Source organism: Cavia porcellus, unplaced genomic scaffold (genome assembly GCF_034190915.1).
Source record: "Cavia porcellus strain 051 isolate PalLab524CR breed Dunkin Hartley unplaced genomic scaffold, mCavPor4.1 scaffold_29, whole genome shotgun sequence".
Lineage (NCBI taxonomy): Eukaryota > Metazoa > Chordata > Mammalia > Rodentia > Caviidae > Cavia > Cavia porcellus.
This window is the reverse complement of record NW_026947512.1, coordinates 21,336,488-21,360,356: the sequence shown is the minus strand read 5'-3', so window position 1 is coordinate 21,360,356 and position 23,869 is coordinate 21,336,488. Positions and strand designations below refer to the sequence as shown.

The window sequence follows — 23,869 nt, the reverse complement described above, 5'->3', positions numbered from 1 at the left end:
ATGAGTCCCGGGAGATGGATGAGAAGATGATTGCACAGTGGAAGATAACTATGACACAGACGGATTAGAGCTGCTGGGAGAATTAGGGGTCCTGGGAGACAGAGGGGAAGATGATCACACAGCGGGAGATAAAAGCGAGGAACCATTTTGGGAGTAGGGAGGTGGCGACCAGGAAAACACTGGAGGGCAGGATGGAAAAGTTTGTGGCTTGGTAGAGTTAGCTAAAAGTATCTGAGCAGGAGCACAAGACTTAATGAGAGACGGGCACGTTCTCAGAATAAGAAAGGCCTGAATATAAGGGAGTTCTAATAACTTGTCACCGGCCTGACAGAAATCATACAAGTTTCTGAGAATGCAGGGGTCAAATGTTCCTTCCTTGGGCCAATGCTTGCCGATAAGTGGGTAGGTTGGCCAGACATCCTGGCAGTAAAAAGTTAATTGTTTAGTTTTTATGGTACTTTTATTTTTTAGAGTACATAAATTAGAAATTAGGCATTGTAAAGGCGTCTTTTGGGAGTTAGAAAATATGTTTCCCATGACTGATTCAGGCAAGAAATAAGCCGTGGTCCAGAACAAGCTGTCACTCATTTGTGGCAGCTTGGTTCCAAAACCTTGTATATTCCAGTTGTCACTGAGAGATTTACGAGTGGCATTCACGTGGGGTCAGTAACAGTTTTGCCCATGTAAGTGCGAGGCTTTAAGGGAAGTGAGGGTCTTTCACCCTTTCACCTGCAGTTACTTTAGTCGCATATTTCCCTCTCAAGCGGGATTGGTGGGGAGCTCTTGGCCTGTGTGACACCATGGATTAAGACCCAGTAGGCTAGCCCAAACCAGGTTCCAGCACCTGGTAGTGCACCCTAGCAGTGAAGCCTTCACTAGGTTGACCTGGAGGGGCAGGCCCAGCAGAGGCTTCCCAGGTCTGTGTCTCCCTAGTACACTGCAGTGGGCAGGAAAACCTAGCCAGCAGATTCAAACAAACTATAACTCACAAAAAAAAATTGGGCCTCCTATATACGGTTTTATGGAAAAAAAGTATGGGAAGAGAGAGCAACAAGAAAGGGTCCTCAGTTCCCAGTCCTGAGAACACTGATCCAGGAAAGGTAAATGCAAAGGAGAATGAGGACAGAAAACATGCAATATCAGACACGGCACCAATAGACATAAAGCGATATCTCTGGAGCCTCATAGAAGAGTTCAAAAGTGAAATATTTAATGAAGTAAAGCAAGATATAAGTAGAATAGTTAGAGAAATGCTAAGCACCACCCAAGAAAAAACAGATGGTGGAATGGAAGGACAGGAAAAAAAGGGAGAATTGTTTGATGGAGAAAATAGAGAAAACACAGAATACGTGAAGCAGGTTCAAAGAGATTACCAGGAAACTAAAAACTCTATTGAAAGCTGGCATAACAGCTTGAAAGAAACTAAGGATAGATTATCAGAACTGGAGGACAGATTTGTAAGGTGGGAGCATGAAATGAAAAACTTCTTAAAAATAACAAGGAAACAAACAGCAAAAGACTAGAAGATGATGAGGATATATAACTTAAAAATGTAAAAGAAGAAGTAGGGACACAAACAAATGAAGTACAAAGGCTATTCACAGAAATAATCCAGGAGAATTTTGCTAATTTAGCGAAAGGTAAAGATACTCAGATGTATGAGGCATACAGAACTCCAGCCACCTACAACCCAAACAGAGCTACACCCAGGCATATAATAATCAAAATTCCAGAAATCCAATATAAGAACAGAATATTAAAAGCCTGCAGAGACAAGAAACACATCACTTACAAGGGAACGCCCATCAGAATTACAGCAGACTTCTCGGCACAAACCATCAAATCACAAAGAGTGTGGGGGAAAATGATTCAGTCTTTGAAAGATAATAACCTCCAGCCAAGATTGATATATCCTGCACAACTGTCCCTAGAAATTGATGGAAAAACAAGGTGCTTCTAGGATAGAGAGGAACTAGGGGAATTTGCAACCACCAGTTCAACTCTACAGAGAATACTGTAGGATATTCTAAAAAAGAAAAATACCAAGATTCCAGAAACAGTGGCAGAGAGGCCACAATGAATGGAGCAGAAAGTGAAATGAAGAAGACAAACTGACAACTAATGACAGAAAAAGAGCTCAACAGAAATGAGACAGAGAAGGTTGGATGGTAGGAACAGCTATTTTGGAGAAAACAAGACATCATAATAGCTAGTGCTGATTTAATATCATCTTGTTTTGAAGTCCCATCAAGCTTTTGTTCTTCTGTCTCCATTGGTCTTAACATGTTGTATCTTATTGGATTTTATTATATGTGATAATATAAACAAAAACTTTATAGACAAGGAGATTATACAGAAACCATTGTTCATTTTCTGTTAGTTGATTCTAAATACCCTGTTATGTCATTCTCCTGAATGATTTTACAGTGTCTTGATATGTTTGATGCTACAGTATATGAAGTTATACTCAAAGATTTCAAGAAAAGAGACACCATGGTAACTGCTTTTATGTCAGGATTATCTTGTGGTGAAACACTATTTTGCTTAAATGGTTATGTTTTGACCTGTGTTGTTTTGTTGTTATGTCCTCTTTTATCTCAATCTCCTTTTTTATTATTTACTTTTTTATTTTTATCTTTTTAATTAAGGAAAATATAAATAAAAATAGCAGGATATATTATAGTAACCCACTTTGATTTCCTATTAACTTGATTTGAAACCCTGTATTGCTCTCACCATCTTGTTTTGACTGATTTTCCTCTATTCTGTTTTGCTTGATAGTACCAAGTTTGAGAGTATAGGCAACAACTGTGAAGACAATAAGATTCATTATGACGTCCATTCTGGTTTGACTCTTATCTTCTTTTGAAGTCCTGTAATGTCTCCAATGTTTTGGTTTTATTGGTTTTGTTCTTTACTGTTTTGTTCAATTTTATTATAACTGATGATATAGGCAATTCTTTTTAAGATAGCAAGAGGCATTATAACCATTGTTGATCACCTTGTATTTTGTTTTTACAGTATGTATTATGTCCATCCTTTTGATTTGACTGACTCTGTTTTGTTATGTCACATTTGGTTTTATTCTCTTCAAAAAAAGTAATAAGAACTGTGGGAATAATAAAACCCAAAATGTGTAATTGTCATTGTACAAAAGAGAGGAAAAGAAAGTGCTCTGAAGGATATAACTGCATGTATATTTAAGTGTATAAGATAGATAACCATATTACTGAGTTTTGTTGGATCATTGAACAGAACTGTTTACAGTCTCACTGTTTGAATGTCCACTTTATATGCTTTAATTTTGTAACTTGAACAACTATATCTAAGATAACAATATGTAATCTATTGTGATTTCCTACTGTTCATTTTTTCTGCAATTCTGTATAACTTGTACCCTTTTTCTGTTTTTTTTTTCCTCCTTAAATAAAATTTAAAAAAAAAGACTGTGGCCAACTCTAGATGGAGGAATGACTCCATCAGGGAAAGATCCCCAGATAAAATACCTGTGTGTAGACAAAACCCAAGGCAGCTCATGGTAACTCCTCTCTGATGCTTGGAAGTCAGAAGGATACTGCCTTGTCTCTGTCCTTCATTAGGCTGTGTCATTTACCTTAAATTGTCTAGAAAACCCAAAATTACAGTGACCATATGCTGTGGTTTAGATCTAGATGTCCCCTACAGCCTCATGAACTCATAGGTGGGGCTTTGAGGAAGGGACTGGATCACGGGGGTGTAATATTCATCACAGATAAGTCATGTGTTTTTTGTTGTTCTGCTTTTTGAGTTATGGTCTTGCCATATATTTCAAGCTGGCCCTGGAAAGGTCCCGGAATGACATACCTGTGTGTATTTCACTGTGTAGCCCAGGCTGGTCTTTGACTCATACCAACCCTCCTACCTCAGCCTTGGAGTGCTGGGATTACAGGCATGCAGCACTACACCCAGCTGTTCATCAATTTAGAGTTAACGTTTATGTTACATTTCAGTTACAGATTTTTACCATTATGTCTTTTGCTAATATCATCCATGTTTGGTTCCTCCTACTCATATGGTCTAAATTAACTGTACCCAGCATTAAGTATGCACTTAACATTAATTATATACCCCAAAATTTGATGAATAGATAAAAAATAACTGGAAAAGTGTGTGATACTAACTCCACTGATGAGTTTATAGCTAAATGTGATACTCGGAAGTAGAACCTTGGTGGGTCACGGGGGATGTGGCCTGGAATTGTCTATCTCCCTTCCTCCTCCCTGATTTCTGCTTCCTGCATCCATGCCATGAGCTGTTTCTCCTCTACCATGCCTGCCACACTGCCTTGGAGCCAGTCAACTATGGACTGAAACCTTTAAAGACTGTAAACCAAGATAAACTTTTCTTCTATAATTTGTGGTGTTGAATATTTTTCCTTAGTGATAAGAGAAGTAACTAAGGTCTCATACATCTTATCATGCCCAGGATAGTTTTCATTTATATCTTTTGTTCTAGTGTGGTTTTTGTTTTGTTTTGTATGATTTCCTCACTGGGCTTGAATTTGTGATCATCATACCTTGGTCTCCCAAGTAGCTGGGATTATAGGCACATGACACCATACCTGGCTCTCCAGTATAGTATTTTTTCTTTTCCTTTTTTGGGACTTCAACCCCAGCCCTTCACAGTGAGCTGTATCTCCTGGTCATTTTTTAAATTTTTCCATTTTTTTGAGTTGGAATTTTGCTAAGATGCTAATTGTCCAGGCAGGACTTAAATTGTGATCTACCTACCTCAGCCTTTCAGAGTGCTAGGATCACAGGCATGTGCCATCATGTTTGGCTTTGTTTTGCTTTGTTTTTAGGGTCAGGGTTTCACTTATATTACAGGCTGGCCTTGAACTCATAATGGAACTCAGGCTGGCTTTGAACTCTCAACCTTCCTGTCTTAGTGTCCAGACTGCTCTGACTACAAGTGTGAACAATCTGCCTTCTAGTTTAGTTGCAAAAAAAAAAAAAAAAACCCACTGTGTTTCATTCTCCGAAGAGTCCAAGTTTGGAGAATTGATTACATGGACAATCAAGCATGCTTGGACACCCAACTCAGTAGGAGCAGCATTTTACCAGTTTTTAGATTTGTCCATCCACAAACCATTTCCAAACCTAGTCCTACCAGAATCATCATTGTGCTCACTCACTCCTGTCCTCAGGCTCTGCCCAGACTTTGATCTCCCTAATCAGGAGCCAAGATTCCTGAGATGCTAGAACTAGCAATTTTATACAACTCATTTCTTCTTCAGAATCTTCGTAAAACACCCTCTGGTCTAAATTCCCTGCCACCAGCGGCCCCAGAAGGGTGTAGGAAGTGCAGCCTTTGGAATTCTCCAGGCGGTTGTAGCCGAGGAGCACTTGCCCACGCTCCAGCCGGAACAGCCCTTTGATTTCAGTGCCTGTGTGCACCACGATCCGAGTGACTTTCTGCGGTCTGTCTAGAACGACCATCACGTAGTTGCCTTTCAAAGGATCCATGGTGGTGAAGACGTCCTCGCTCAGGACATAGGCATACTGTGGGAGGTCTTTCTTGGACATCATGTCAGTGAAGACGACAGCAGCTGGGTTGTCTGGTTCATCGAATTCCTCCACCTCTTCCGCAGGAAAGCAGGCAACCTCAGACTCAGAATAATTGCCCATGTGGAAGAACATGGAGGTACCAAAACGAATCGGGACATTATGAAAGGACAAAAAAGGGAGTTCGGAGAGAAGGAGGTGAGTGGGAGTGTCCTTGGGGAAGAGGAGGAAGAAGGAAGCCAGGCGGCCGAGGTCACTCGAGTGGAAGACTTTCCCGGAGAATCTCAGGCTGGAGAACTCTAGGACCAGCCAAGGCAGTTCCTTCCAGGCCAGCACTGTCCAGTAGATGGCAGACACGAACCTGGGGGTGCTCTGGACATTATCCTCCATCAGCAGGAAGTACTCGGAGAGGTTGCTGGCGAAGTGCATGAGGAGGGCATAAGCCACTTTCTGCCTGGAATAAAGTGACTGGCAGGGGGAGGAGCGGTTCTCACTCTTGACAGGGAAGCCGCCTCCACTGCCAAGATGACCGTGGACCACCAGCAGCTTCCCAGCCTCCAGGTGCGTGGCGAAGAGCGCTGAGATATTGGTGACTGCCTGCTGGAGCCAAGCAGGGTCAGAGTCTGTCAGGTGCACCAGCACCACGGTGCACTCCAGGTCCAGTGTGGAGGAAGCTTGGAAGAGGGATTGTAGGGTTTCCAGGAGATAGGTCCCATGGGGATGCTGAGCTGCGGATATTCCCACCGTCAGCAACTCTGGGGAGACAAGCACTTTAGTGCCTCAGGGTGGTGGAGAGGTGTTTGGATTCTCCCCCCAGGCCTCCCCTTCTGCGTCCGTGGGGCCAACGCATGTTTCTTTTCCCTGGGAGGGCAGGGCCCAGGTGAGAGGTTCAGATGTGATGGGGAGAGATTCCAGATTGTTGGGGGAAGCTCTGCGGAGGCCAGGCTCTCCTGCGGGGGAGGCCACCCTGTACCCCGGCCTGGAGAGACATCTCAGCCTGGTTTGACTCTCAGGGTTACCTCAGCCCACCTGGACCATCCTGAATAGGATTAAAGGATCCTCATGGACCCGTGTAAGCCCCAGAATCTGGCAGTCCAGGGTGCTGGGACACAAGATAGACTGCTTTCTTCTCCCTCTACCCTGTTGCTGTCTTTTTCCCCTGGAAATCAGAACCAGGGCCAGTCTGCCACTGAGCTACAGTCCACTGAGCCATCTTTTTTGGGGGGCTTTTTGACACAGAGTCTTTCTATGTTGTTCAGACTGGCCTTGAGCTTGCAGCAATCCTCCTGCCTTAGACTCCCAAGTGCTGGAATTACAGGTGTGTGCCAGCATGCCCAGAATGCCATCTTTATTTTTGAGGCAAAGTCTCACTAAGTTGCCTAGCTTGGGCTTCAAGTTGTGATCCTCCTGTCTCAGCCTCCTCAACAAGTGCTGGTTACAAGCATGAACCAGTTATTTCCCCCACAGCTACCTTGGCTCCCTGTCTCCCCTGCCCGGGGCCGCTGTCACTGAGCTTCTCTCTGGAAGGGCTCCTCTACAGGTCTTCACCAACTTCCCCTCTCTGAGCTGCAGGACATGGGCAGGTGAGAGGAAATTGCATTCAGCACTGCCATCTGCACCTGTCCCCAGCCAGCCCTGGCTCAGCTGCTCTCCTGTCCTCACCACCCAGTTCTACCCAGTCTTTTGACCTTCCCTCCTTTTGCCTTGCTGAAACACCCTGCCTTACCTTCCCCTGGTCTGGCTGCCCTCCCAGACACTCACTCTTTTCCTGGGGTACAGCTCCAGCCAGGTGAGTGTAGGTGGCATGTTGGAGCAGAGGGGAGATTTTCTGCATTTCCTTGAAGGTTTCCACATGCTTCTTGATTTCAAAGTTGGTTTGTTCCTGGACTATCTGCAAAGCTATGCCATCCTTTTCCTTCAGAGGACAAGAGGCACAAGTGTCAGCCCCGAGGATGACCCTCAGGGCCTCTGTAGAAAAGTGAGGGGCACTGTAGGAGAGGCTGGGAGACCCCGTATCCAGGCAGCCACTTGTGAGGCTCAGTTAACTGCTCTCTCCTTTGCTCTACCTTGTCCAGAGATTCCCCAGAGCTTTGCAGCAGATGCCATGGTCCTGAGCAGGTGGCGGCTTCCTAGGATTGTGTGCAGTGTCTTGGGAGGTCCTAGGCTCAGGCTGTGGAAGGATTTGCCCTGCCCTGTCCTTTGCTGCTGCACTCCATATTCCATTTCTCTACCATTATTATTGGCATTATTACTGGCGAACATGGCAAAACCTGGCGTCAGCCCACATAGGGGAAATGTTGAATTGTGTCTAGTGAGTCAAATTGTGTCTGAAGGGAACTTGCATGCTGCCATCTGAGTCCTAGCTTTGCCCCCACCCAGGTCTGCACTGCACCCACCACACCCTCGGCTTGTTCTGGCTGGTCTGTGGCATCTTAGAAAACAAGAGAAATTCCAAATCACCAGCTTTCCCTGTGTGCTGCTAGGTCTTCCATGCAGATGCTTCCCCTGGGAAAATTACTTCAAATCCCTTCATGTGAGCAGAATAGCATCTCCATGGCAGACTCTAACCTCCCTCACTATCCTCAGCTTGATAGGCCTCCCAGAGTTAGCTATGTGTCACTTTCTCCTCACTTAGGATGCCTACTTCTCTGGCCTTAGTCACATCTTACTCATAAATGAAGGCTGGTTCAAAGTTCAGCCTTTTCTGACACTCCCCAGATTTTCAAGGGCTCTCTTAGAACTACTATGATGGGACTGGGATATTTCACACTATTGTGTAAATTCCTCTTTTACCCAACATTTGACAATGGTCCAGCCTCTACATCTGATACTTACCGGTAACATGCTGTGGTCAACACGATGTTTTGTTTTTTTTCGTAGGGAGAATCCCATGGTGACCAAGGATGCCACAAATATGTATCTCCATAGGCAATAGTTCATGGTGGTAAACCAGGGTCAGTTCTGCAAAGAAACATAGCCCTGGGACCTGCTCAGGGAGCATCGGAGTATCTCATTCCTTGGAATCCTGCCTCTTACTGTCTTCTGACATACCACTACCTAATTATTTTGCCTTAAACTTTTCCCTCCCAAATCTTCTTTTTCTTCTTGTTACCATTTAAAGATCAAAGATCAAGGAATTTGATTCCAGTCAGCTTCTACCATTCCCCTTTCCTCCTTGAGTTTCTTGTAAAATTGGAGGAACTTCCTTCATTTATCCACTCTTAGAGACCTACTCAGAGTGGGTCTGTTGCCAAAAAGAGGAATTTGAGGGATAGGTATTGATTATATTCTCCCCCAATTTCAAACTCAAGCAATGGGTTTTACTGATCAATACATTTAATCTCTTTGAGCTCACACTTACTTTTGTGCTGCTCTGTTCCAGGATTCTGTTGGACAGATATATGAGGCTGTGAGTCAAGTCAGAAGGGCCGGAGGGAGAGCTTGTTGTTATGATTCCCCCATGCTAAGTTGTCAGAAGATGGAACCTGAAAATGACTAGAAATTTCTCATCATGTTCCTGTCTTCACCATGTTCGATGTATTATATTCACTGAAGTCTTTCTGCCTCACAGACACTGTGGCTTGAGGGTTTATCAGAGAACAAGAATTTCTCTGAAATGAAGAGAAGAAGCTTCAGTGTTGAAGCTGAGCTCTGACTGGCTCCTGTGAGGTACCTGAAAAGAGTCATCCCTCCCCGGAGACCCCACTTGGCAACCATTGTTCACCGTGAATGGGCTGCTCACTACCCTGGCCTGACCTCAAGCACCTGTTTCTGGGTATGGTGGGGTCAAAGTTCAAACACCAGCCTTCCAGCCTTCTGACTTGAAATTTGGAAATTATTTTTCAGTTCTAATCAAGTACACATGGCGGGTCCTGAGCTTCCCCTTTCTCTACAAGGAGACCTGTGGGTGGATGGACCACTGCTGCTCCCTCCCAGGGCTGCACCACACTGGGCTGCATGCTGGTCCCGTACTCCACTGTCCCCAAGTCTCCATTTCTCTCTTGGACATAGATCTGCCCAGAGACCTGCCCATGAGTTTCTCTTTTCTTCTCTTCAGCTATTCTTTTTCATTACTGAGGACATATTTCCAGTTCTTTCTCTAACACTTAAAGTTTTACTTACAATAGTGCTATTTTGACACTATCATGTGTTTTTAAAGCTTTAAGCGTTTACCAGGGCGTAGCTTCTTTGAACTCTTTTCCACTGTTTGAATCCTTTTTGTAGTCTTCTCCTTCCCTGAACTTTCTCTGTTCTAAGAATCAACGAATCAACCAATCAACTCTTAACAATTGTTAAGATTTATACTAAAGCTAAAATAGAGATTACCAAGAGCAATGGTTTGTAATAATATATATATATGTTTAGTGTTTGGTGAAGTTCAATGTATTATTTTTCTTTGATGGCCAGTGATATTTTATCTTAAAAATTCATGTACTATAAGGATTGGAAAGTTTTTTTATTTTAAAGAGTGAAAAACAAAGCAAAACAAAATACAAAAAAAAAAAAAAAAGAAACAACAAAAAAAATCCCCAAATAATAACAATATAGGCTTTCAAAACAAGGTGGTAGGAACTTAACAAAGGTTGTTATTTTGCATAGTTGTCTTCAAGAGTTCCTCAGATTATCAGATATAGACATACAAAATTAGTCTAACCTTGTGTTAACTGTTTTGTTCCAAGTACTAACAGAATTAGAAGTACAATCAGGAAAGATATTTTCTTAGGTTCCCTCTAGAAATGTTGTGGGAAAAATTGAATCAACAGTATCCAGGAGCTCAAGAGAAGAAAGGAAATTTTATTAATGCCAGTGCACCTAAAAGAGTAATCTTCAAAGTCTGAGGTGGTAATTACAGAGAACTTATGTTTTTTATAGGGCCAGGAGCAGAAGTTACAAGAATAAGATAAGGTTTTGCTGAAGGCCAGGGTATAAGGAATATTTTGTGATGAGCATAGTTGTATATGTAAGAAGTTGGTTTTAGCACATTCACAGAAGTTTCAATTTAATGACAAACCATATAATGTAGCTGAGTTCAGTGGCAGGAAACAATGACTGTAGCTTTATTTAACAAAATGGCTGCAGTTAGGTCAGGATTTCTGTTTCAGAAGATTTATAGTGTTAGTTTTTACCTCTGGATTTATAATTCATCTCAAAATAATATTTATATAGAATGAGGTGAGGTGAAAGTTCCTTTTTAGTTCCAACACCCAATTGTAATTGTGCTGGCACTTTGTCACAATCAATTAATGTGTGCATTTGTAGTTGCTTTTTTTTTTAAATTTTTTTTTCCTGCTCTTAAGTCACTGATCTATTAGACTCTATCATTATACACAACATCTATCTTTTCTTCCACCAAGGTTGTAATCATGGTTCCTGGGCATTCTTCTTACAAATACAGACTTTATATGTAGAAGGTGCTTTGGGGTTCTAATGTTTTCCTTTTCCTATGTAGATGACCTGCATTCTTTTTTCTTTCTTTGTACCAGGTATCACTCATTACCTCTGCTTGCCAGCAGCAGCTGTGCTGCTAAGCTATGTTCCTGGCCCCAGAGCATGCATTCTTGTATTGCTTATTAAAATGAACATTCTTTTCCCATTGACCTGTGATGCTATATTATAAATTAGGTCTCTATCCCTATTTCTTAGGATTATTTTACTATTTTTTTTTGTACTTGGAATTGAACTGATGACCTTGTACTTGCTAGGCAGATGCTGTGCTGTTGAGCTATATCCCTGGATCATCTTAGGATTATTTTTACCTATATGCTTAAAGTATAACATTTTGATTAGAATAAATTCTTCTTAGTTCTTTTTTAATTTTAAAGTCAGTTCTATTGAACTATAATTTATAAACCACTTTAAATGTTATTGATCTTTTTTCTCTTTTGCTACGGGAAATTGAACCCAAGTAGTCCTTTTTTATTTTAATTTTGAGTTAGGGTTTTGCTAAGTTGCCCAAGCTGGCCTCCAACTTGTGACTCTTCTGTGTCAGAGCCCTGAGCAGCTGGGATTACAGGTGTGCAGCATCCTGATTGGCCAGGTCATCTAATTTTGACAGATACTTGTGTTCAGCTTTATGTACACCACTACTACCCTGATCAAGATGCGGAATTGTCACTCTAAAAATGTTGTTTGTGGCTCTTACTTCCTCTTCTTAGCCCAGGAAACCACTGTTATTCTTTCTATCACTATAGTTTACCTTTTCTAGAATTTAATAAAGATGAGCTCCTATGACTCTTTTCATTTAGTATAATGTTTTTAATGCTCATTTATGTTGTTGCATGTATCAGTACTTTTCATTACTGAATAGTATTCTACCGTGTAAATATATATACTTCATTCATTTATTCAAGACTCATTATGAACATTTGCTTTAATGAATAAAGCTGGAATGAAAATTTTTATGCAGATCTGTGTATGGCATATACTTTCATTTTTCTTGGGAAAATGTTAAACAGTGGAATAGATGGCTTATGTAGATGGGGAAGGTTATAAGAAACTACCAAATTACCAAAGTGATTGTGCCATTTTGTATTCTCTTAGCAAAACATGGGAATTCAGTGTGTGCATCTCCTTGGAAACACTTGGTCTTGTCAACCTTCTGAGCCTTCTAGTAGGTAGGTCCTGGTATCTCATTGTGGGTTTTTTCTTTCATAAATTGAGATATAGCCTATATGTATACAGTGCAGTAAAGTCTCTGTTTCAGTGTGTAGTATTGTGAGTTTCAACAAACACATATAATCATATAATTGTCACCAAAATCCAGGTTTGGTACAGTCCATCCTCCCCAAGTCACCTCTGCCTTGTGATAATTTTTTCCTTCACCTTCAGCCTCTGTTAACTGTTGACCTGTTTTCTGTCTTCATAGTAGTGCTTTTCCAGAATGTCATATGTAGTCTTCTGAGTCTAAGGTTTTTCAGTTAGCATACTGTGTTTGAGATTTATCTATGGTTTTGTGTGCATCTGTGCTCATTCTCTTCACTGGTGACTAATATTTCATTGTATGCATTAACCATGGCTTCTTCACTTAAAATTTGAGGGATATTTGGGTTGTTACAAAGTTTGGGGAAATACTTCCAAAATTGTAATGCAATCCTGATCAAAATTCCAACAGCATATATCGCAGAATTAGAGAAAACAATCCTAAAATTCATTTGGAACCAAAAGAGACCTAGAATAGCAAAGAGAATTCTGAGAAACAAAGGCAAGTCAGGGGGGCATCACAATCCCTGACTTGAAGTTATACCACAAATCTACTGTGATAGAAATAGCAGGGTAAAAATAAAACAAAACAAAAGCCAGCATGGAACTGACAAAAAAAAAATAAATCTGGGTCAATGGAACAGATTAGAAGATGTAGAAAAACACATTCACTGGAAGAAAGATCACCTCTTTAATAAATGGGACTGGAAAAACTGGCTTTCCACATGCTGAAGATTAAAAATAGACCCATCTCATCAACCATGCACTAAACTAAAATTGAAATGGATCAAAGATCTAAATAGTAGGGGCTGGGGATTTAGCTCAGCGGCATAAGCACCTGCCTTGCAAGCAGGCAGTTGTGAGTTCGTTCCCTGGTACTGATAAAAAAGAAAAAGACAAAAAAAAAATCTAAATAGTAAAATAGAAACATCAAATCTCCTGGAAGCTAGAATAGGTATAACTCTTGCAGACAATGGTATAGGCAAAGACTTTATGAACAAAACCCTACTCTCACAGGAACTACCACAAAGAATCAACATCTAGGCTCTTATCTTATTAAAAAGCTTTTTTACAGCAAGAGAAACCACCAACAGAGTAAGAGACAACCCACACTGTGGGAGAAAATGTTTGCCAGCTGTTCCTCAGACAAGGGGTTACTATCTAGAATATACAAAGAACTAAAAAAAAAAATCAGACCCCCTCAAATTTAAAGACTATAAAAAATGGTTAGCTGAAATATATACTTTAAAGATAAAGAAGTAGAAATGGCAAAGAAATATATGAAAAATGTTCAATATCATTGGTCATTCAAAAATGCAAATTAAAACAGTGCTGAGATTCCATTTCACCCCAGAAAGAATGGCTATTATCAAGAAATCAACCAATAACAGATACTGGTGGAGCTATGGGAGGGAAAACAAACCCTTCTCCACTCTTTGTGAGAGTGTAGACTGGTGCAACCACTGTGGAAATTAATGTGGAGGCTCCTCAAAAAGCTAGGACTAGAGGTTCCACTTGACCCATCTATTCCCTTTCTTGTTATCTTTCTGAAAGAATTAAAAGCATCATACCACAGCAATATATGCACACCCATATTTATAGTGGCACAGCTTATAATAGTTACATCTTGAAAAAAGACTTAATGTCCATCAAATGGTGATAAAGATGGTGGGAGTTTTTTTATACCATGGAGCGTTATCCTGCCACAAAGAAGGATAATCTTGAGGCAACTCCAGCTAAATGGATGCACCTTGCAATCATACTCATAAGTGAAATAAATTGGACTCAAGTGTGTAAATAACTACATTGCTTCTCTGGTGTGAGAAGTATAAATAAAGGTGTGAAAGTATAAATAAGGACCAAAATGTAGAATACATATTGTGAAATAGGAAAGAAATTTTCAAATGGGAAGGGAAACTAGAGAGAGGGTAGGGGAAAAGAAAGGAAGGGAACACAAAAATAATAAGAAGGAAAAAAGGAAACAAAACTTTTGTAAATAAGGAAGGGAAGGAGGATTGAATGGAGGATGGGGAATGGTGAAAAAACAATCATGATATATCATATACAGGCACAAATTCCCTACGGTGAATGTGATCATTCTGTACACCTAAAATGTACCAATAGATTTAATTAATAAAGAAATAAATTTTGGGCTTTTATAATTAAAATGAATAACATTTCTGTTCAGATTTTTTGTGTGAAAAAATATTCATGTCTCAGATAAATATACAAGAATATTTGCTGGGTCATATGGTAAAGCTATTTACTGGAGAAAAAATTGCTAAACTTTTATTTTTAAAGTAGGTGTACCATTTCAAATTCCTACCAACAAGGTATGAGAGATCCAGTTGTCCCCTCATTAGGACTGGATATTCTCAAAATGGTTTTTGTGTTTTGTGTTTTAAATTTTAGTTCTTTTCTTTGTTTTTTTGAGACAGGGTCTTGCTATAGGATGCAGGCTGGCCTTAAACTCACGGAGGTAGCCCAGACTGGCCTTGAACTCACAGTGATTCTCCTGCCTCAGCCTCCTGAGTGCTGGGATTACATGCATGTGCTACTACTCCTGGCTTTTTCTAAAGTTGTATGATAGTGCTTTATTGTGTTTACAATATGTAGTTTCATAGTCATTAATAATGGTTAACATATTGACTTCCTTTCCTAAAATTAGCTTGCTTTCTCTAGCATTGATAACCTCTCACAAGCTATGCAAGTACTTTACCACTGAATTCTACACCCAGTCCTAAAATAAGCTCTGAAAAGCCATAATCTTATTTTAAGGGCTGCTTAAATTGTATTTCACAAATTTAGATATATGTTTATTTTTCAGTCAAATATTTTCTAATTTCTATTGTGCTTGCTTTTTTTTTGCATGTATGAGATATTTAGAAATGTATTAGTTGACTTCCAAATATTTGGGGACTTTTAAATAGTTACTGATTTATGGTTTTATTTATTTTTGGTCGGAGAGCATATTCTGTAGGATAACTCCTTGAAGTCAGGGTAATGCTGCAATATCTTATAGAGTTATTACAAAATATATGTTAAAAGCTTTTTACTTTTCTTTCCTTTTTACTTGCTACCTCATCCAAGCCCTGACAAAGGACTCCTTCTGCCCAAAATGGACATACCCAGACATAGGAGGGAACTTCTGGAACTCTGCCTGCATCTCAGGACCAGGGCCTGTCATGACTAGAGGGTGTTTGTTTCATCTAGGTTATTAAACACTTTGAGCACCATTGATGATATAATGCAGACAAAAATGGAGCCAACAGATTAGTACTTATTGAGCAACTCACATATCAGACATTGTAGTGATGGTGATGCAAAGTCTCTTGCTAATTATTTATATTGAGTCCACACAACTGCCATTGAATGTGTTTATTTTTTCTCCAGATTAAAGATGAGGAAATGATGTTAGGAGAAATAAAGGTAAGAAAAACTTCTTTTTTTTTATTTAAAAGAGTATAAAACTAAACTATAAAACAAAACAATGAGAATGACATTGGGCTTCAAAACAAGACAGTAGGAAACCAACAACGGTTATTATATTGTACATTGTTTTCTTTTAGATAGTTGCTCAGATTACCTGATATAGGCACGTAAAGTTAACCAAACAATGTAAGCGTTACACTATTTCTTTACTTCAGTTGCTATCCTTTCATATTTCAGGTGTGTGACTTCTAATTTCTTTTATGTCTATGTCTCCTGGATTCGTTCTGGGTGGGCTAGAGCTCTGAGATTGCACTTTGTTTCTTCTTCTTGACATTTTCCTGTGTTTCTCCAAATCAACTGGTTACTGAGTCTGGGCATGTCCTGCACTGGTTATCCATCTTGTGGTGCAGGAGATTGGGCTAGGTATCTGGATGTCTCTGCTCTGAGGTTCCCAGGGTGGTAGAGAGGTGCAGGGCAGCAGCTCACTGATGCTCCCCCAATGGTGGCAGGGATTTTGAGGCAGGGATTCTTCTCTGGCCTGAGCCTGGCTCACTTGGGGGTGCACTCCCTGGTGGTGGTGGAGCCTCCAAGAACCTTTTTTTAAAGGGCCTGTTATTGCTAGGTGCTACCCCCTCCTGCTTTTGACTGTGTTTTTTGTTGTTTGTGTTACCAGATTTTCTCTTTTATTTATCTATTTGTTTAGAGATAGGATCTTGCTAAATGTCAAGCTTGTGATCTTCTTGCCTCCTGAGATTACCCTTATACCCTTGGAATTACAACGGTATATCACTGTGCCCAGATTCCAGTTCAAACCCTCCAAAAAGACTTAGCTCAGCTGTCTTGACTATTACAATTTAATTTGTCTGAGGATTAACTGTGTTCAGTAAATTGAAGTCCAAAATAAGACAGGTGAGAACAATACAATAGGTGAAAAACAAAAAAGAAGTTATTGAAAACAGGGCTGGGTACTCTGGAATAGACCACTCAACATTTGTTCTACACTGGACATTTGAAAATATCAGAAAGTAGGACCAGGAATTTAGCTCAGTATGAGGTCGTGAGTTCAATCCCTGAAAACAAAATAAAAAAGAAAAAAGGGCTGAGGATTTAGCTCAGCAGCATAAGTGCCCGCCTTGCAAGTGTGTGATCATGAGTTCAACCCCCAGTACCAATGATAAAAAAAAAGTTAAACAGTGTTGGGAAAAGTTACATTGATTTTAGCCTCATTGTAGCTATCTGGAGTACTAGGCTCTCTATCACTGATCTTAGCCCTCTTCCCATGTAAACTGGGAGATATCTACAGATTTTATGTATGCATATGTGAAAGACATATATAGACTTTAGTCTATATGCTGGTAAGTTGTCCTTCCATCCTAACAATAGGGTCAAAGGTTCCAAGTTAGTTAATATGGTCAGGAATAGCCTGTTACATTGCACAACTTTATGACCAAGAATGGTTTGAGTTTTTCTGAATCTATCCTCTTCTCCAAGGATACATAGTGCCTAGTGAGTATCCATGACTAGAATCCAAGCCAGCTGCCTAGAACTTGACACCTATTAACTCTCTTTTAAAATAGCAATTCATTTTTCTTTCTTTGCTTGTTTAAAATGGATTTTCTGGAATGAGCCAACTTTGTGCCGGAATTGTACCCATCTATTTGCTGAATATGTAAGACCAGGGCCTCTACAGCTGTGTGGTTATACACACCATGTGCTGCACAAAGGAAATAACAGGGAGCTAAAATCCATCATTGAAAGCAGTGCTTTGGGTTTTTAAAACCAGTAGCCATCTACCTTAGGAAAGAGTGCTTTTATTCTAATTTGGCCAAAGTGCAATGAGAATAAGCTTATATCCATTAACAAGCCAATGAAAAGATACAATCAAAGGTACAAGAGATTTTCTGAGGGAAGTAGCAAGATAGCTTTGAAGGTTGCAATGTCAGTTTGACATCTATGAAAAAAAGGAGTATGAAGTGGAGTGTATGTTATAGCTTAATGCAGTTTTGAAAAAAGTTCAGACAGGTTGGTGGAGAACCCTCAAACTGAAGCTATTTCTCTTTGGAAGAGTCCTGATCTTGCTAGAAGATGCTTGCCTTATTAACACTGATGGTCCTTCCAGGCGACTAGACCTTTGACCTGTGCTCTGTCATTAGTGAGGAGCAGTCAGTGGGAAGGAATTTTTGGCATCAGTACAGTACTTTACCTGGCTGGACAGCAGTTAAATCTTTCAGTGTACTGCTCTTCTAGTAATAGGAGATCTGAGGAGTACGTTTCCAGGGCTGCCACAGTCCACCCCCTTAATTGTACAGATCTGCTTGTCCATACAGGCTGGACAGAAGCTCTTCTATTCTTTTTATTAGCCTTTTCCCTGCTAGGGCCTACAATAAGGCAACTATAGCCCTTATTGCTACAGTTTACACCCAGGGCCACAGCCTGTATTCATTTTTACCCTCCTTTGTTGTCCAAATTTCTTTCATTCTCAGTTATCACCTTGGCAGGTCTTAGTGTCTTCTCTGATGGTGTGACCTGAACCTATATTTTAAAGGGGCTTGAGTTCTTGTCAACCATAGATCTTCCAAAGTGAATTTGCTTCTATGGGAAGTACTCCATACACAGTTGTAGTGAAGTACTAGCAAGTGCCCCAGTGAGTGGCCTGGGTTCCACTTGTACTCTTTTCTGTTTTCATTATGTATTCCTCCCTCCTTCTGCTGCCCAGAAACAATTACTCCTTACACCATGTTGATTCTAGTTCCTAGAAACAAGAATCTAAAATGTGGGACCTGGGATTTAGCTCAGCAGCATAAGTGCCTGCCTGGCAAGGACAGGTTATGAGTTTGGTCCCTGATATCCCCTCCCCCAAATCTAAAATGCCCTGATGGCATCTGTAACTTATAGTTCAGTGAAACTCTTGCTGACTAAGGGCACCTCATCTGACAAGGGCACAACACTTTGGGGGATCAGCAAAGGTGAGAAATATAGAGTTTCCAGTGGGTCTCTGGAGTGATGGTCAGTGGAGTCATTCTTGCTTTTGCCCTTACATTTTTTTTTATAGGTACCTGGGGATCGAACTCACGACCCCTGCTTGCAAGGCAGATGCTTATGCCACTGAGCTAAATCCCCAGCCCTGACCTTACATTTCAAGGACTATGTATTCTTCTTTTAGGGACCTATTAGAGGCCATTGAATCAATTCATATATTGCATGCTGAAGAATGGCACACCACTGGCTTGGTAGCACACACCTATAATCCCAGTACTTGGGAGGTTGAGGCAGGAGGATTGTCTGGAGTTTGAGGCCAGCCTGAGCTACATAGTGAGTTCAAGGACAGTCTGGACTAAATAGTGAGCTCCTCTCTCACAAAACAAAATCAAACAAAAAACCCACCCCCTCTCAAAGACGCATACTATCCTTATACTGTTATCTCTGAGATGGAAATTCAGCAGTACATTAAATGAAAGGTGCATGTCCTGTGAGGATAGCTGCTTATGGATAGTGTGTTATACATTACCAGCGGGTCCTATGGCCGTTGTTCACTTATGTACCGTTTTCTGGTAAGTGGGTCTCTTGGTTGGATGCTATGTTGTGTAGATTTTCATGGCGAATGATCAAGACACTTGATAAGTCCTACATAGTGGTGCTGGCTGAGATTTTGTGGGTAGGAAAGGATGAACCATGACCAAAATAATCATCTCTTTTTGTGAAGAAGGCCCTTAAGGATGGAAGGACTTTATGTTTGGTTAGTCAACACAAGGAATGGGGTCCTCCTGGTGAATGACATTGGTCTCTGTGGCAGATAGATCAGATAGATTAAGACAAGAGTTTATGCTGTTAAGCCCATACGTGTCCTCTGTCTGCCACCATAACTACTCTGTTTATATGCTTGGTGGACCACTTTTGGACTGGTTGAGGTCAGTTGTCTGAGTCCCTTGTCTAGTTGGTTGTTTAGGGCCTTTCCATGGAGATGCTTTCAATGGATGTTAACATGTGATACAAAAATCTTCACACTTTGTGCCCAAAGTGATATACCCTTCCAAATTCTTCCATTCCAGTCTTTTTTATCTCTAGTCTTCTGGGCCTCTGTCAGACAACCAGACTTTTGGACACTGCCCAAGAGTTGCAAAATGATCAGGTATACTATTCAGAGTTCTTCCCATTGGGAAGATCATCCTTCTCTACTCTGTCAAATTCCTCTCTGAATGTGACAGTCGGTATTCACTTTCGGATTTACTCACACATAGAGCAGGCCTGTATGTACAGTAAGATTGTGTCTTATCCTCTAGCTGGCCATAGGGGCCCTCCATAAGGCCAAAATGTGAGCTTGTGGGAAGTTAGGTGACACAGAAGTCCAGACTTCTCATGGAGTTTATGCAGTCTGCCCTGCTTGTATCATTTTTATCCTTTGCTGGACTGTGGCTAGTATGTCTGACTTTATGACTCTCAACTTTGTGACAGAATTCAGCTTATCACAGGAAGTTCTGGGTGCAAGTCACTGTGTGCTCCATGCTGAAGTGATCTGTATCTGTGAAGGCTCAATTTCATACCGAGAGCTGTGTTTCAAAAGGCCTATGTACGTCTTGGTTGTAAATAAGAAGGGTTTGCTCCAGAATCCTAGAAGGCTGTTTTACGATGTTTCCACAGGGGCTTGCTATAAAATCTGTCCTCCATCTTTCCCAATCACTGTGACTACTGATACTGTAGGGCCTGTTGGCATGTACAGCCCATGTGGCACAGCTTCTTGCCTTGTAGCCTAGATCTGCTGCAAAGATTTCTCTCGCTCTGCAGCTCACTTTAAAAGCCAGCAGCTTGGGGCTGGGGATTTAGCTCAGCGGCATAAGCACCTGCCTTGTAAGCAGGCGGTCGTGAGCTCGATCCCTGGTACCGGTAAAAATGAAAAAGACAAAAAAAAAAAAAAGCCAGCAGCTTTCAGTGTCACCCAGTGGATAAGCTGAAGAACTATTTCTAGGTGTGATGACTATTGCTTGTAGAACAGTAAAAAGTCTGTAAGACCCTGGACTTCCTTTCTCATAGCAGGGAATACCAAATGTAGCAACTGTCTCTATTTTGAAAGGATTATGTTAGCTTTCCCTTCACTCCTAGAAACTTCAGTCTTTTCAGGGTTCATCTTTTACCCTCTTATCAAGACCTCCAGCATCTAAGCTACTTTCATGTCCTGCCTAATTGGCATGGTATCAATGTAATGGACTGGCGTGATGCTCTGTGGGATGTGCGGGGCACCCAACTGTCTTTGGGTTGCATTATGACAGAGGGAAGTAGAGGTACCACAGTTTGAGCAAAATACGAATGAGTATTGTCATCTCATATGAGCATGAATTGCTCCCACTCTTTTGTAATTCGAATTAGAAAATTCATTTACTAAGTCAATGGCTGCACAGCATATACCCATGGGTTTAATGATCCATTTTAGCAATGATACCATGTTTAGGACATCAACTATGACCAGAACTACCGATTGCACGTGTTTGTGATAGTCTATGGTCATTTGTCAGGATTCAATCTGTTTTCTGCAGGACCCAGAGTGATGAATAAGATAGATTTTGTCATATAGTGGGTGTGGTAACACATACCTATAATCTCAGCATTAGGAAGGCTGAGGCAAGAGGATCTTTGTGAGTTAGAGGCCAGCTGGGGCTATATAGTGAGTTTAAGAGCAAGCTGAACTATATAGTGAGATCCTGTCTCAAAACAAAATAAACAAAAAACCACCCCCAAATTTTGTCATAAACAGATATAGGGACGGTATATGCCACTTATGCTACTAATCTGTGCCATCATCCTCTAATTTGGGCCTCTCTTTCATTTACTTACATCTTGGCCAGTCGTGGTATTAGTTTCAGAGACTTGATCTTCCCCTGTATGGTCTTCCTTACTACCACAGCTCTCATCTCAAAGATCCTACAAGAGTTTCTTCAACCGCTGAGTCCATTAATTCCAATTACACACGTAGGCTGGGAAAAGGACCATCAGATGGCTCTGAGGATACAATTGTCTCAAGGAAAACATGACTTTGGCAGAAACTCCATTTATAACCTGGCCATGTTACGCTTTCATTCAACAGGAGGCTAATAAATTTCTGGATATTAGCATCAGCTTAGGTCGTGTCCAAAAGTCATGAAAGTGTTTGGGCATTCCTCTTCCCCAGCTGGACAATCACTTACATAAATGGCTGTGAGTCACCTGGGGCAAAGGAGGAGGGAACTGCTATCATATCAGCGTTGCCGGCTCCTTTCTTCTGAGGACTTGGTCACATCTTCAATGAGTATGAATCTAAAAATTGGCTCAGATCCAGGAAGTGTGCAAGGATTGTGCCTTTTTTTTGATTGATGCATTTTAACCTCTATTGCTACTACTCCCTGGTTGTGAGGAAGCTAAGCCTAAATCCTCATCTCATTATCTGGTTTCTCAGATCGCTCTTGGTACAACTCACATTAGCTCACACTTTGCAAGCTTTCACCAAAACAAGAGTAGCCATAGACTTATTAGTGGGAGGGGAAGCTGCAGGTGGGGAGAGGATTTGGAGTATGGTGAAGGTGAGACAATTGTGGAAGGGAACGGAGAAGGGAAGGTTGCCTAGACCTGAAGGTAGTCTACACCTGCAGTGCCTAGGACTGTAGTCTAAAACTGGTTCCAACACTTTTCTGCACAAGCTGAGAGGGAGTTCTTAAACTAAAGTGAAAGGAGAAGCCAGGTATGGTGGCACATACCTGCTATCCCAGCACTTGGGAGGTTGATGCAGGAGGATTGCTATGAGTTTGAGGCCAGCCTGGGCTACATAGTGAGTTCAAGCCAATTGAATTATATAGAGAGATCCTGTTTTTTTAAAAAGCAGAAAGAAAAAAGAAAGATAAAGACAAAAAGAAAGCCAGAGTAATCTCCCATCTTGGCAGAATGGGTCTGGTTTAGGACCCTGCTAAGGTCAATTATGATTTTTGGTGGGAAGCTTTGCCTTGGTACTAACACTGAGGTGGACCACATGGTGAACCTTGGGTCTGTCAGGCAGTCATGCCGGCCACAGTAGGAGGGAGATCTGATCAGCATACTTCCATGGTTTGTCTGATTCTTCTGTATCTGATACCTTCAAAGCTTCTATGTTCCATTCTTATCTCCATCTCATTATCCTGCTTCCAAATTCTCCAACTCTTTTTCATCATTTTGATTACTACTCCTTCAGCTACATTGTCTGGCTTTTGACTTTAGTTTTTTTCAAGTATTCCTCTTAAAGTGATCCTTCTCTTTTCCCCCTTTCTCTGACTTTACATATTATAATTTTCAAACTAAGGAAAACCTCATCCTTAGATACCACGTACCAGTTGAGCTCAGAGCTCAGATTTTTCTGAGAATAAAGAAGGTCTCCTTAGTAAAATGTAAAAAGTAGTCCTTGCTATAGTTATCCAAGTTACTTACAGTCCCACAGATAAGACTGTGTTGACCCATGAAGATTTGGGACTTCCTGGAAGATGACAGAGTGGTGAAGAGCAGAGAAATAGCCTCTCTGAGATTTGGTGTCCAGACACTGGAATATGGCAATGTGAAAAGAGGAGGAGGAGGGAAGTGGGTCCCTGGGATCCAGCAAAGATCTGACTCAAGAATAGGAGCCATAGGGGAGAGCAAAGAGAGAGACTTCAATGAAGAAGTGGTGGGAAGCAGTACTCTCTCCTTGAGGCCTGACTCACTGTGTGGGTGGGGCAGCTCAAACCCAAAGACTCTCAGTGACTGCTGACAACCCCAGAGGCCTCCATGAAGAAACACACCAGTGGAACGGAGCAGTGGACACAGCAGTTGGCAGTGGCTAGTGAGTTATTTGGGTTCAGAGAGGAGAGGGCAATCAGCTAGTAGCCATCTTGGAGAGGGGCCAACTGAGCTGGGAACTCAGAGCAGCTGCATGCTGGCTCCATCTTGTGTCTCCCAGTGTCAAAGTGAGGTGGAACCTGAGTTCAGGTTGGCAGAAGGTCAAGGAGGTCAAGGAGCCAAATTCAGACCAGCAGGAGGGACACAGAGTGTTTCAGGCTGAACAAATCAGGTTCCAGCCTTACATCCAGATAAGAATGTGTTGAGAAAGGAGCTACAGAAATCACAATAAGTTGTTTTTAATAATTGTAGTGCAATTTAAAAGGAATTCCTTGGTGTGTTATGTGATCCTATAGAGAGGACTCTGCCTACCGTGTAAGGTGCTCCCT

At 41.2% G+C, this 23,869-nt stretch overlaps 1 protein-coding gene across 1 annotated transcript; it reads right to left on the bottom strand.

Annotated features, from left to right (window-relative positions):
• Positions 1-5,165: 5,165 nt before the first annotated feature.
• LOC100722279 (alpha-1,3-mannosyl-glycoprotein 4-beta-N-acetylglucosaminyltransferase-like protein MGAT4E) lies at positions 5,166-9,293 on the bottom strand. Its single transcript, XM_003474684.2, has 4 exons — positions 8,905-9,293; positions 8,379-8,504; positions 7,305-7,458; positions 5,166-6,298 (listed from the first exon to the last, which is right to left on the bottom strand). Exons 2-4 carry the CDS (start codon positions 8,481-8,483, stop codon positions 5,166-5,168), a joined length of 1,392 nt encoding a protein of 463 aa, XP_003474732.1. The 5' UTR covers positions 8,484-8,504; positions 8,905-9,293.
• Between the last annotated feature and the right edge of the window lie 14,576 nt (positions 9,294-23,869).

Bases quoted from the DNA above. Each gene is read 5' to 3' on its own strand.
- LOC100722279 (XM_003474684.2), bottom strand. From the start codon at position 8,483: ATGAACTATTGCCTATGGAGATACATATTTGTGGCATCCTTGGTCACC. The intron at 7,459-8,378 runs GTAAGTATCAGA...TGTCCTCTGAAG, and splicing joins TTGACCACAGCATGTTACCG to GAAAAGGATGGCATAGCTTT. The intron at 6,299-7,304 runs GTGAGTGTCTGG...TTGTCTCCCCAG, and splicing joins AGCTGTACCCCAGGAAAAGA to AGTTGCTGACGGTGGGAATA.